Source organism: Rhinatrema bivittatum, chromosome 5 (assembly GCF_901001135.1).
Source record: "Rhinatrema bivittatum chromosome 5, aRhiBiv1.1, whole genome shotgun sequence".
In the NCBI taxonomy this organism is placed as follows: domain Eukaryota; kingdom Metazoa; phylum Chordata; class Amphibia; order Gymnophiona; family Rhinatrematidae; genus Rhinatrema; species Rhinatrema bivittatum.
The window spans coordinates 350,808,487-350,823,198 of NC_042619.1; the positions used below are offsets into that span (position 1 = coordinate 350,808,487).

At 41.7% G+C, this 14,712-nt stretch overlaps 1 protein-coding gene across 4 annotated transcripts in view; it reads left to right on the forward strand.

Moving 5' to 3' along the window:
* Nucleotides 1–14,712, forward strand: part of CCDC138 (coiled-coil domain containing 138) — a 93,512-nt gene that overhangs the window by 45,281 nt on the left and 33,519 nt on the right. For all 4 annotated transcript variants that reach the window (XM_029604590.1, XM_029604591.1, XM_029604589.1 and 1 more), the window contains 3 exons: nucleotides 8,081–8,200; nucleotides 9,418–9,495; nucleotides 9,587–9,700. In XM_029604590.1, the coding sequence (XP_029460450.1) occupies nucleotides 8,081–8,200; nucleotides 9,418–9,495; nucleotides 9,587–9,700 (312 nt within the window). The remainder of the gene's footprint in view (nucleotides 1–8,080; nucleotides 8,201–9,417; nucleotides 9,496–9,586; nucleotides 9,701–14,712) is intronic.

Sequence of the window (14,712 nt, forward strand, 5' to 3'; positions counted from 1 at the left end):
TGATCATAGATCCCCACCAGGGTAATATGATTGTGAATATAATCATAAACGGACCTCCTCCGACCAATATGTGCAGTTAATATTACAAACACTGTTGGGATCCAAACGCTTTTTAAAAAAAAATTTTTGTGTGTCTTTGCTCTAAAACATTTATCGTTATTGATCAAGGTGACAAAAATCACTCAAATATTCTCAGTCAGTATCAAATATACGCTTCCGCGCAGCCTTGTTAACTGCTCCCAACAAAGGGTATAGATGCATCGTTAAAGAACGCTTCTAAGAGGACCTAGGTTGGCAAGCTGGACAGTCTTTTATGGCTTAAAAAAAGCTCATGCAACACCCCGACTTATCTGCTGGTTTGGCGGGTCGCCGACGTAGCCATGTTTCAGGTCCGCTCAGGGACCTTTCATCAGGGAATTCGTCCTCTTGCAATGTCGCGTTGTCAGCCTTGGATAGAGTCTTTTGACTCACTTCGCGAACCTAGCAAGCAATGATCCAACATTGACAGACGAGACATTGCAAGAGGACGAATTCCCTGATGAAAGGTCCCTGAGCGGACCTGAAACGTGGCTACGTCGGCGACCCGCCAAACCAGCAGATAAGTCGGGGTGTTGCATGAGCTTTTTTTAAGCCATAAAAGACTGTCCAGCTTGCCAACCTAGGTCCTCTTAGAAGCGTTCTTTAACGATTCATCTATACCCTTTGTTGGGAGCAGTTAACAAGGCTGCGCGGAAGTGTATATTTGATACTGACTGAGAATATTTGAGTGATTTTTGTCACCTTGATCAATAACGATAAATGTTTTAGAGCAAAGACACACAAAAATTTTTTTTTAAAAAAGCGTTTGGATCACAACAGTGTTTGTAATATTAACTGCACATATTGGTCGGAGGAGGTCCGTTTATGATTATATTCACAATCATATTACCCTGGTGGGGATGTATGATCATTGCATATGAAACGTTCCTCTCCTTCCATCAAAAATTTTTTTTTGTGCAAACAGTTGAATTATTGCACTCTCTTAGGAGGATTGAATGAACAATAAAAAAAATTTTTTCGATGCATAAGCATGAAGGATTGATTTTGGGGTTTATGACATTCACTGCTATACATTCTAATTCTCCCATCTTACTTCTTAGACTTCTGGCATTAGCATACAAACATTTCAAAGTTTGTTTTTTGTTTGTATTTTCATTCTGCTTTTTAATTGATAGGGATAAATTAGAATTTTTTTAGCTCAGATGAGTTTTTAATTACAGGCACTTGGATTACTTTTCTTATTATTGGAACCTCACTGTCGGGATGCCCTAATTCTAATGCATCATTAGTATCCTTTGAAGACACCTCTCTCCGAACCATGCGCTGCTGAGCGACTGTCGGCGTTCCCCTTAGAGCAGCTTTTAAACTAGAACAATCTTCTTTTTAAAGGTTAGCGCCAGTAGTCTGGTTCCACCCTGGTTAAGGTGGAACCCATCCCTTCGGAAGAGACTCCCCCTTCCCCAAAAGGTTCCCCAGTTCCTTACAAAACTGAATCCCTCTTCCTCGCACCGTAGTCTTATCCATTCATTGAGACTCCGGAGCTCTGCCTACCTCTGGGGACCTGCGTGTGGAACAGGGAGCATTTCAGAGAATGCACACTAACTTCTGTTTATTAGCTGCCTTACTGACTATTAAAAGCACAAACACACTAAATAACATATCCCAATAGTTTACTTCTCCCTAATAAAAACAAAAATAATTTCCCAAGCAAAACTTACTGATTCCTTTCAGCCACCAGCAAAGTGATCCTCTCCTCTCAGAGCTCCCACTGGAACGTGTTTCTGAAATAAATTTCATTCAGCACATGACAGTGAATCTGCAACACTATTATTGACCCCTGGAACATGTCACACTTATGATTGTATTAAGGTGCAAACACATCACCTCATGCAATAAATTTACCAGCCTAGGGGCCCCTGGATGTCTGCCTGTTTATAACTTCTATTTCCACTTTATTGTTGCACCAAAAGTTTATGTACTTGTTCTATAGTTTACTACCCCAAATTACCAATGCAACCAGAATGGGGAAGAATTCAAGGAATGGTATGTTCCAGGTTACGCCCACCTCCACCCATGCAGCAGGCCATGGTTCAGCACCCCAAGAACCTTGGCAAAAAGCCTCAAAACCCCGAATTCCCAATCTCCAGAAGCATTTGGACACCTGGACATCGGTGGCTCAGGCCACATGGACACTGATGCCCATTCAGCCAGATCATCCTGAACTGATTTCATGATCTGAATAAAATGATGCCGCTGCCAACCCCCTCAAAAAAGACTCTCCCCATTGGGAGAACTCTACAGGCAAAGTTCAGGCTGCCCAATAAGGTCTGTACCCTGGCTAGTGTCAACTTCTTAGCCTGCATTGCTTGAGTTAACAGGGGCTGCAGCTTATGTATCTTGTCAACTGGAAGTCTGGACACCTTTCCAAATCCAACTCTATACACAAGAAGCAAATTGTTGTCGTGGGGCCCTCATTTTTTCCCTGGGTTATTGGGAGCCCCCAGCTTCTTGGCTACATCCTGAAATGCCTGTAGTAACTGCACACGTGTCTGAATCTGGCAGCCCCACAAACTGAAAATCATCAAGGTAATATATGATGTTATCCAGTCCCAGCTCTGCACCATCACCCAGTGAAGAAATGTACTGAATAACTCAAACTAAGATCAAGAGACCGAACACCCCATTGGCATGCACTTACAGAAATACTACATGCCACGAAATTTGAAGCCTAACAGTGGGAAGCTGCATGGGTGAACTGGTAGTAACCTGAATATTGACTCATTATCGGTCTTTGCCATGAGGGCTCCCTGTCCACATTCCTGCAATAAGGCTATTGCGCTATCGAATGATGCATAATGCACTGAACATTGTTTTGCCATCAGATCGTCGTTCACTGATGATCCTTGTGGGTATGATAGATTCTGTATCAATCTGAATTTGCCTGGGACCTTTTGAGGTGTAAATGCTAAAGGTGACAGCAGCAAGTTATTGATCATCATATGGGCCTGCCGTTCTATCCAATGCCAATTCGGCATCCAATTATTTTGTACAATCTCAGCATATCTGACAACCAATGAGGTGTTGCCCGAGTCTGTGCCCTCAATGGGCCCTAGGAAAAGTGATTATAAACCCTTCTCAAAAACCATCTGCTAATTTGCCTGATTCCTTTCTTTTGGGGTAGTGTTCCAGCCAAGTATCCAATGCGTCAAGTTGCACAGGGGATAAGAAATTGCTATACTGGGTCAGACCAAGAGTTCATCAAGCCCAGCATCCTGTTTCCAACAGTGGCCAAAACAAGCTACAAGTGGCAAGAACCCAAACCCTTGGAGCCTTGCAAAATTTTTCACATTCATCTTGACTTTGCAGAACTCCCTGTGTGATTCCCCTTTGTGCATTTACTGGCGGGGTGAGGTGCTGAACAAATAGAATAGATGTGTTTAAACTTGCAATTCTGGAAGCTGCAAGATGACTTATCTTGCATTATCACAGACACAAGCCACCATGATCACATCACTCCAGCTCTTCAGTCTTTGCACTGGCTACCTGTGGCTTACAGGATAATTTATAAATCTATGTCGCTGATACACAAAGCCATTCAAAACAGAGAAATGCTCTGGTTTACAGATCAACTACAATTCAAAACGTCTTCCCGCCCAACGAGATTCCAGAATTTAGCCAAACTAAATATCCCAGCAGCCAATCTGACTAAACTCTCTAGTACAAAAGAACGATCTTTCATCATTGCTGGATCAACAATATGGAACACCATGCCCTCTGAATTACGCCAGGAACTCTGTCACAAAAAATTTAAACAAAACCTTAAAACCTGGCTATTTAAAAAAGCCTACTATCAATGATCTGAATCCTCAACTACTCTTCCTAACTGCCACAATCTCTCATATATTGCTGATATTCTATTAATATAAAGTTATATACTGTATTGTTTTTCGTTTAGTTACCTTGTTATATTGTAAAGCGCAATGCTGAATTACTGTTTGAATGTAAACCGAGGTGATGTTATTTACGTACCCCGGTATAGAAAAATCTATAAATAAATGACTTGTTGTACCGCCAGCACGTGTTATTGATAATCTGTGCTGTCACATGTGCCCCTTGATACTTATGTCTTTGGGTAGAACATGTTCTAGCACCTACATCTAATACCTTATTCGTCATCTGTTTAAACCATAGGCCTATGTCTTGCACTTCCCATGACATAAAACTATTTTCTACCCTTTTGTCCCTGAAGCGTTCATGTTTCAGCCATCCCCATACCTCCTATTCCTGGTACACTTCTAGAATGGTGTTGGCATAGCTCAACATGGGACCATGTTGCGTAGGGTCATCCAGTCCAGTGATGGTTAGAATTCTCATAAATGGCTTTGTCCAATTACTTATGTTTCTGGGAACCTTGTTATAACAGGCTGGTGCTTCATCACCTTTTCTCTTCTTTTTCTCTCCTCATTTCCTCCTCCCATAATTCTGAATGTGTCTTATGTATGTTCATTTCTTAATCTTTTTTTCAAAGGGCTTTAGGAATACCTCCCCACAGCTGTGATAGTCAGCGCTGGTAGTCCCCCTGGACACCTCAGTCACATCCTTTAAAGGCCTGCTTAGGCTAGCATCCGAAGGGCTCTCCAAATCCGATGAATCGGAATAGCTCTTGGAACTTGTCTGACCTTGTCTTACACTTTGCATTTCTCTTTCTTTTTCTCACCTTCAATCATGCCGCCTCCTTGAAGGAATTTGCCTTGTAACCATTGCTGGGTGACAGCTCACCCCTTGAGGCTGTGTTATTCTCTTGTTCATTGCTGTTATCCTGTATTTTTCTTAGTACTCCATTCTCGCCATTGGATATGAATCTTTCATCCCCCGGTGGCCTTGCTGCCTCATGGGGGCTCGAACTGGTCCCACTTCACCACTCAGCTATGCTATTTCCCCTGAAACTTGCCATACATCTGACAGTCAGAGACTGTTCTGGGATCTTTGAGTCCTGCTGTTGTGCCATCTGAAGGACTGGGTCTTGGATAGGTTGTGCCAGGTACCCTGGGAGGTACCTGCAAGCCACAGGCGTTTGACCCCGGTGCTGTCATGGGCCATTACCCCCACCAGTGCTGTGGAGGATATGGGTATGCCTCTGGGTAGCTCATGTATGGCGTAGAGCCCATTGAGGCGGATTTGCCACTGCCGCTGCCATTGTGCCACTGCTCTCTATACCTGTGCTTGAGCCCCAACTGCCATCACTGAATTGCATTGGTACGTTCGGTGCCCATCCAATGGCAGGAGCCCACTGGAGTGGCTCATTGTCCTGCCTCCCTGCCCATGTTCCAAGGCTTTTCTTTCCTCCACTCCCCTCTACATGGCAAGGCCTGTCTGGCCTATACCTTTCTCACTATGAGAGGGTTGCCCTGCATTGCTTGGTAATGCCCATAGTCACCCCCCTCGAGCGGGAGAAGGTGTATGCACTGGGGTTCAGAGTATCTCATTGGGTAGGCTTGTGTGGCATGCGTGCAATGCTCAGTGTACATGGCATTCTCCACCATCTGCTTCAACGGACAAACAATCCCTGCATCCTCGTGATCCTGTTGCCCCCCAGGTGTTGTGCTTTCACTCCCTATGATTGATTGTACTGTGGGCGGTTATACCAGGGCCGCCTTGCCTTTCTTTTTGGCACATCCAGCCCTCGCATTGCTCCCTCCCTGCACCTTCGTGGTGCATTTAGCACCAGAACGGAGGCTAAGTGATGGGGCTGTGTTTCCCCATGCTATGTGTGCCAACAAGCAATGGTGGTTGTGTGTCTGCGACCCAGAGAGCCAATTCTAATAATGTGTTTACCACCTTGTGGGTCTGTTCGCCCTCTAGTGCATGCAATGATTTTATTTATTTTTTTTGTCTACTTCTAATTGGATGTGCGTGGCTCCTGCTGCTTAGCGCCCGTGTGCTAGTCTCATGAACATCCACCGGTAAAATGTATTGATGGGAAAGGTAATCTTGCTGGACACCGAACGCTGGCCTTATCAGAAAAAGGGATATCCCAGAGGCAGAGCCCAGTATTTAAAGGCCCGCCCTCATCAGACGGCAACTTTTCAACTAAGTCATCCAAAGATGTCCTCCCCTTCTGACCCGCCACCACCCCTTTCTCTGACATCACGTTGTTGGCCAAACTGTGGCGTCATGGGAGCACTGCACGTCATCCTTCCGCAGCAGGCTCGGCATGAGGAGGGTCCCAACGACCATACCTGTCCCCAGTGTCAAGTGAGTGCTGCCGGGCACCTGCCCCCCATGCCCTCCTATTTATGGACGCATCATAATTGGCGACAGAGACAGCCTGATGATCGTGAGCATGCTGACTTTGAGGTTTACAAATGTTCTGCATTTTTATTGCCCTCTCGTTTGGGCAGAGGGGGAATCTGTTTCCAATATCAGTGAAGAAAAGGAGCATAATATGTGATTGCACAGATATGTCCCCTTTAAGTAGATTTGACATTCTGTATAAGAAAATCTGCAGTAGTTTATTTTTGGTTGCTTGGTTTCTACTGTTCATTAAAAAAACAATTATATCTGCTTAGATCCAAATGCAAAAGCCATCTACAAAAGAATCTATGAATCTGTCTGACTCCATCTCCCATTTTATACACTTTGGCCATCTCTGTTCGCTAAAACTACATAAATTTTAGGATCCCATTTGCATCTGTACTAGCTGATTTAATGAAGACACAATTAGATACTGTAGGGGACATCTTTAGCAGTGTGGGGAGATGCCAAAGGTATTTTCCTAATATTCTTGTGGTTAGTAAATAGTGCAGCTTTTTAATCTGTAATGAAATAGATTCAGTAGATGGTTTCCCACAGAAACTGCTTAATATGTACCTTATTCTTGTTTCTTCTGTTGACAAGCTGGCGAGAATTAGTCATATGTTGGTGACATTATCTGAGGGTGCTGACACAGACCCAGCTCTCTGCTGGGTCTGTGTCAGCACCCTCAGTTCCCACACACAGTACCATGTACAGTTCCCACACACAGTACCGTGTGAGCCCCTTAGTCTGTTTTTAAATTTCTATTTGGTTTTAATCAATTTACAATAAATTGAGGGAAAAAAGCAAAAAATACAGTAGGTTATTGCATAACATAACCTTAGAAATTATCAGAGGAAAAGTAAAAACATAACCCATTATAATAGTCCCCATTAATGCGGTACAGATAATCTAACTAAAAAGGACATAATTCATGTACAAGAGGCTGTCAGAATTAATCATGTTAAATTCCCCATACACGCCACATAGCTTCCTAACCATTAGACACGGATGTTTTATTAACAAAAAGGTTTCCAAATGGGCTGGATCACAGAAAATATAGGAATTACCTTGATAGGTCACAACACATTTGCAGGGGAACTTAATCTAAAATGAAGCGCCAAGCAAAACAATTCGCTGTTTAAGCTGTAGGAAAAGTTGCCTTCCAAAACTGGTATGTGTTTTCCTCAATAATCAGGCTACATCCTTTTCAAGAAGTCATGCACACAAAGGAAAACGGTGTATTTGATCCTTAGACTGTAAGAAAGGCCTGGCATACTGCCAAAGAAGCTGTCAAGCTCCTCAACTGTTTGAGTTCTTTGATCCCAATAAATTGGGAAGGGCAGTTGCTCTCCCACGTGTTTTTCTGAATCGGCCTGAATCTCTGTCCAAATGGCTAGCGGACTGTATGGTTATGCTCCTGGCTGGCTTACAGATCGCAGACTCCTTCGAGGCCCATCAGGTGTGAGCCATGGTGATTTTTAGTGTCTCCTCTCAAGGCCACTTCAGTGCCTCGCTAAAGCTTAAGTTCTGGAAGGGGCTCACAAGGCACTGTGTGTGCGGGAACCCCTGCACATACTCGGTAAAGCGTTGTTTTTTTTCACGAAGTTCTGAGAGCTGAATCCATGTCTGCATCGTCAAATAATATCTCCCACTCGTTATGGCTATTTCATCCAGCTGACTACAAAGAACCCTATTTATGGGTAAGCAAACTTCCTTTCTCTAAGACTGACTTGTTCCTTTGCAGCAACATGACGCAGAGATTAAGCAACTGTCAGAAGCCCTTAAAGAGAAGATTAAAGAAAACAAACGGCTCAAGACATCATTTGACACTTTGAAGGATATGAATGACTCTCTAAAAAAGGAGGCAAGAATTAATACTTTATATCTCCTTTAGATATTGTAGCTCCTAGGTGACCAATTCCACTCCTCAAGGGTTGCAAAGGTTAGATTTCTTTTTGGTCAACCAAAACATACTATTAACTTTATACCAAATGTGTACAAATATACATCATTAATTGTCAGTGTGGATATCTTCGCAGCCTTTGAGGATTGGAATTGGCCTCACTTAGCTATGCCAATCTATTTTATTTGTAAAATAATGTAGAGTTTGTGATTCTGACAAACAGGTGAAGAGAGGCTTTCCAACTGCACATAAAATAAAGATTTCAGATGCATGAGAAAATAAACACTACTTATGCGCATGAAAACGAAGGCTTAGCCTCCAGATCTGAAGAAGACCATGTTTATTCTCTCGTTCTTTTAGAGCTGGTAAAGATGCAGCAAAAGGAGAAAGAAGCAAGTTTGTTATAGTTGACTGAAAAGAAAGGTGTCTATTTCTAGTTCATATTTATATAAATTACAAGCAATTTGCAGCAGCTCTTCTCAGTTGAATGCAGAATTCAGAGCCCAGCCAGTCAATGTGCAAGGACTTAGTATATAGAATTATATACGGATGTTTGCATTATAAAATTACATTCAATCCAAATGCTGTGGCACATGCTGTAGCTAATTGCCGAAATCATCTGAGGTGTATAATTTCATTACTTGATAGTTCCTGCGCACTCATATCTTTATCTAATTGTAACTATAAAATGGTTTTTAGCTGGATATTTTTATTTCTTTGTAAATTTAAAATCAGTCAGGATATGTTATGTAGATTCTATTGCTCTAGTTTTGTAATCTATTTGATAACCAATATTAGATTATGGAAAAAAAACTTACTCCTTGCTTTTTAAATAGATGCTGACATCTAGTGTTTACAGTAGGATCCACCAATAAACTACTAGAAATAAAAGAACTGGCATCCAGAATAAGCAAAGAAAACATTTGTTTATAGTTCTGTCATCAATATCAGTTTAATGATGGCACTCAAAAGAGTTAAGCAGAAAAATAGTTTTTGAAAAGTTGGTCACTGGTCTTAGGAAACAAAGGGTTGCTTGGGCAGATTGGTAGATAGTACTGAAAAGCTTCCCTGTACAACTTACTGCAGAGCGGAATTGTAGTCTTAGAGCCTAATATTTTGGAAATATCTGTAACTAATGATTTCCAGTCTCTGGTTGATACATTTTGCTTTTGTTGTAGTTGACGGATGTTAGTGAGCAGAACAGGAAGCTGGAAATTCAGACGAGGAAAGTGCAAGCTCGTTTAGAAAACTTACAGGTATGTTCAAGAGTTTTTTCAGTATTTCACTTTGCTTTTCCTGTGCTTCAGAATCAAATCAAATGTAATTCGTGAATGTATTGTTTTGCAGAAGAAACATGCGTTTCTAACAGTACAGAAATGTAAAGACAATAGCACGTACATAAATCAGGAGAAGAAACCGAGCAAACAGGAGAAAACGCAGCCAGTCACCAAAACTTCTAAGGTGAGAGATGAGTGGCTGCTTTCTGCTTGGGAACTATGCAAGCTTTCAGCCCAGCGGTTTGGCATCCTGTTTCTTCTTTGTTCATCTTTATCCAAACTTGAGGCACTCCAACACAGCATTAGTAGAAACTTTCAGAAAAATAACTAAAAAGTTTGAAACTTGTGAGCTGATCATCCACGGCAATAGTTGAAGCCTTGATGATTGACCTTACTGCTCACAAAGTTCAAACTTGTGCTAGTTTGACCCTTCTCTGTATATGCTGCCTTGGGTCCATATATATATCTGAACCCTTCTGATGATAAAACTGAAAAGTGTGGCATTAAAAAAGGCCCTTGAGGTCAAATCAGGACCTTATGGCCCCCAGTTTTACATACGTGCTTTTTCAGGAAGTAGGGATGATGAGTGTAATAAGAACATAAGAACATAAGAAAATGCCATACTGGGTCAGACCAAGGGTCCATCAAGCCCAGCATCCTGTTTCCAACAGTGGCCAATCCAGGCCATAAGAACCTGGCAAGTACCCAAAAACTAAGTCTATTCCATGTAACCATTGCTAATGGCAGTGGCTATTCTCTAAGTGAACCTAATAGCAGGTAATGGACTTCTCCTCCAAGAACTTATCCAATCCTTTTTTAAACACAGCTATACTACCTGCACGAACCACATTCTCTGGCAACAAATTCCAGAGTTTAATTGTGCGTTGAGTAAAAAAGAACTTTCTCCGATTAGTTTTAAATGTGCCCCATGCTAACTTCATGGAGTGTCCCCTAGTCCTTCTACTATCTGAAAGAGTAAATAACCGATTCACATCTACCCGTTCTAGACCTCTCATGATTTTAAACACCTCTATCATATCCCCCCTCAGTCGTCTCTTCTCCAAGCTGAAAAGTCCTAATCTCTTTAGTCTTTCCTCATAGGGGAGTTGTTCCATTCCCCTTATCATTTTGGTAGCCCTTCTCTGTACCTTCTCCATCGCAATTATATCTTTTTTGAGATGCGGCGACCAGAATTGTACACAGTATTCAAGGTGCGGTCTCACCATGGAGCGATACAGAGGCATTATGACATTTTCCGTTTTATTCATCATTCCTTTTCTAATAATTCCCAACATTCTGTTTGCTTTTTTGACTGCCGCAGCACACTGAACCGACGATTTCAATGTGTTATCCACTATGACACCTAGATCTCTTTCTTGGGTTGTAGCACCTAATATGGAACCCAACATCGTGTAATTATAGCATGGGTTATTTTTCCCTATATGCATCACCTTGCACTTTTCCACATTAAATTTCATCTGCCATTTGGATGCCCAATTTTCCAGTCTCACAAGGTCTTCCTGCAATTTATCACAATCTGCTTGTGATTTAACTACTCTGCACAATTTTGTGTCATCTGCAAATTTGATTATCTCACTCGTCGTATTTCTTTCCAGATCATTTATAAATATATTGAACAGTAAGGGTCCCAATACAGATCCCTGAGGCACTCCACTGTCCACTCCCTTCCACTGAGAAAATTGCCCATTTAATCCTACTCTCTGTTTCCTGTCTTTTAGCCAGTTTGCAATCCACGAAAGGACATCGCCACCTATCCCATGACTTTTTACTTTTCCTAGAAGCCTCTCATGAGGAACTTTGTCAAACGCCTTCTGAAAATCCAAGTATACTATATCTACCGGTTCACCTTTATCCACATGTTATTAACTCCTTCAAAAAAGTGAAGCAGATTTGTGAGGCAAGACTTGCCCTGGGTAAAGCCATGCTGACTTTGTTCCATTAAACCATGTCTTTCTATATGTTCTGTGATTTTGATGTTTAGAACACTTTCCACTATTTTTCCTGGCACTGAAGTCAGGCTAACCGGTCTGTAGTTTCCCGGATCGCCCCTGGAGCCCTTTTTAAATATTGGGGTTACATTTGCTATCCTCCAGTCTTCAGGTACAATGGATGATTTTAATGATAAGTTACAAATTTTTACTAATAGGTCTGAAATTTCATTTTTTAGTTCCTTCAGAACTCTGGGGTGTATACCATCCGGTCCAGGTGATTTACTACTCTTCAGTTTGTCAATCAGGCCTACCACATCTTCTAGGTTCACCGTGATTTGATTCAGTCCATCTGAATCATTACCCATGAAAACCTTCTCCATTACGGGTACCTCCCCAACATCCTCTTCAGTAAACACCGAAGCAAAGAAATCATTTAATCTTTCCGCGATGGCCTTATCTTCTCTAAGTGCCCCTTTAACCCCTCGATCATCTAAAGGTCCAACTGACTCCCTCACAGGCTTTCTGCTTCGGATATATTTAAAAAAGTTTTTACTGTGAGTTTTTGCCTCTACAGCCAACTTCTTTTCAAATTCTCTCTTAGCCTGTCTTATCAATGTCTTACATTTAACTTGCCAATGTTTATGCTTTATCCTATTTTCTTCTGTTGGATCCTTCTTCCAATTTTTGAATGAAGATCTTTTGGCTAAAATAGCTTCTTTCACCTCCCCTTTTAACCATGCCGGTAATCGTTTTGCCTTCTTTCCACCTTTCTTAATGTGTGGAATACATCTGGACTGTGCTTCTAGAATGGTATTTTTTAACAATGACCACGCCTCTTGGACATTTTTTACTTTTGTAGCTGCTCCTTTCAGTTTTTTTCTAACAATTTTTCTCATTTTATCAAAGTTTCCCTTTTGAAAGTTTCTCATTTTATCAAAGTTTCCCTTTTGAAAGTTTAGCACGAGAGCTTTGGATTTGCACACTGTTCCTTTTCCAGTCATTAAATCAAATCTGATCATATTATGATCACTATTGCCAAGCGGCCCCACCACCGTTACCTCTCTCACCAAGTCCTGTGCTCCACTGAGAATTAGATCTAAAATTGCTCCCTCTCTCGTCGGTTCCTGAACCATTTGCTCCATAAAGCTATCATTTATTCCATCCAGGAACGTTATCTCTCTAGCGTGACCCGATGATACATTTACCCAGTCTATATTGGGGTAATTGAAGTCTCCCATTATTACTGCACTACCAATTTGGTTGGCTTCCCTAATTTCTCTTAGCATTTCACTGTCCATCTCACCATCTTGACCAGGTGGACGGTAGTATACCCCTATCACTGTAGTCTTCCCTGATACACAAGGGATTTCTACCCATAAAGATTCAATTTTGTATTTAGTCTCATGCAGGATGTTTATCCTGTTGGACTCTATGCCATCCCGGACATAAAGCGCCACACCTCCTCCCGACTGCTCCTCTCTGTCATTGCGATATAATTTGTACCCCGGTATAGCACTGTCCCATTGGTTATCCTCTTTCCACCATGTCTCTGAGATGCCAATTAAGTCTATGTCATCATTTACTGCTATACATTCTAATTCTCCCATCTTACTTCTTAGACTTCTGGCATTAGCATACAAACATTTCAAAGTTTGTTTTTTGATTGTATTTTTATTCTGCTTTTTAATTGATAGGGATAAGTTAGAATTTTTTAGCTCAGGTGAGTTTTTAGTTACAGGCATTTGGACTACTTTTCTAATTATTGGAACCTCACTGTCGGGATGCCCTAATTCTAGTGCATCATTAGTATCCTTTAAAGATACATCTCTCCGAACCATGCGCTGCTGAGCGACTGTCGGCTTTCCCCTTTGTTCTAGTTTAAAATTTCTCTTAGCATTTCACTGTCCATCTCACCATCTTGACCAGGTGGACGGTAGTATACCCCTATCACTGTAGTCTTCCCTGATACACAAGGGATTTCTACCCATAAAGATTCAATTTTGTATTTAGTCTCATGCAGGATGTTTATCCTGTTGGACTCTATGCCATCCCGGACATAAAGCGCCACACCTCCTCCCGACTGCTCCTCTCTGTCATTGCGATATAATTTGTACCCCGGTATAGCACTGTCCCATTGGTTATCCTCTTTCCACCATGTCTCTGAGATGCCAATTAAGTCTATGTCATCATTTACTGCTATACATTCTAATTCTCCCATCTTACTTCTTAGACTTCTGGCATGTTTCTGGCATTAGCATAGAAACATTCCTTCACAGAAAGGGTGCTAGATACATGGAACAGTCTCCCAATGGAGTTTTTGAGGGCAGAAACAGTAACTTAACTCAAGAAGACATGGGTCAAGCAAGGAAGATCTTAGTTGATGGAGAAGCCAAGGTAAAATTGGAGATCTACTAGGATCTGTGGCATTAGATAGAAAAAGAATGGGTAGTTTGTAGTTGCTATCATAGTTTCTTTCTGTCTTCAGCCTTAGAGGCCAGATTTCTGTATATTGCAGGTGTAAAATGTCATGTTGAATGTTTTTCCGACACAGTTTGAGTGTCCTTTGGAGACATCAATTGAGATTGTCTGAGACAAATATAAGATTTATACAATAATTGGCCAAAGTGTAAAAAAAATAATTTCTCTTGCACCAGGCAGATCCATGAGAATGATTCCACCAAGTTGTTACTGTTTGAGAATGGCAATCACAAGTATGTAATGTAACATAGTACTGATGGCAGAAAAAGACCCAATGGTCCATCCAGTCTGCCCAGCAAGCTCCATGCAGGTTACTCCCATGATTCTGTTATGGGTAGTAATATTAGAAATCAAATCCAAGCAACTGTCAAACCCGCAACATTTTTACAGAGTGAGCAGCCTTCCTGATAATTCATACAGTGCTGCGCTTTTTCCATGTCGTCTGCATATCGGTACCCTAGACCGAAAAAGTCAGGGCCCAGTGTTGGTGGTTGTCTGAATCCAATTCCTCTTTTCTTCCCCCTCCTGCCGTTGAATCGAAGAGCAGTGCTGCAATTGTGTCAAAATCATGTAAGCTAATTGATTAAGGCTAGTAATCCCCATGCGTCAAAATCATGTAAGCTGATTGGTTAAGGGAAGTAATTCCCATGACTTCTGTTAGAGGTGGCAGCTGCCATTTCAAGCTGGTTACCCCCCCCATGCACCCTTTTCTTAACTTCCAGCTCTAGCCATTAGGGAACCACAGTGTTTATCCCATGCCTTTTGA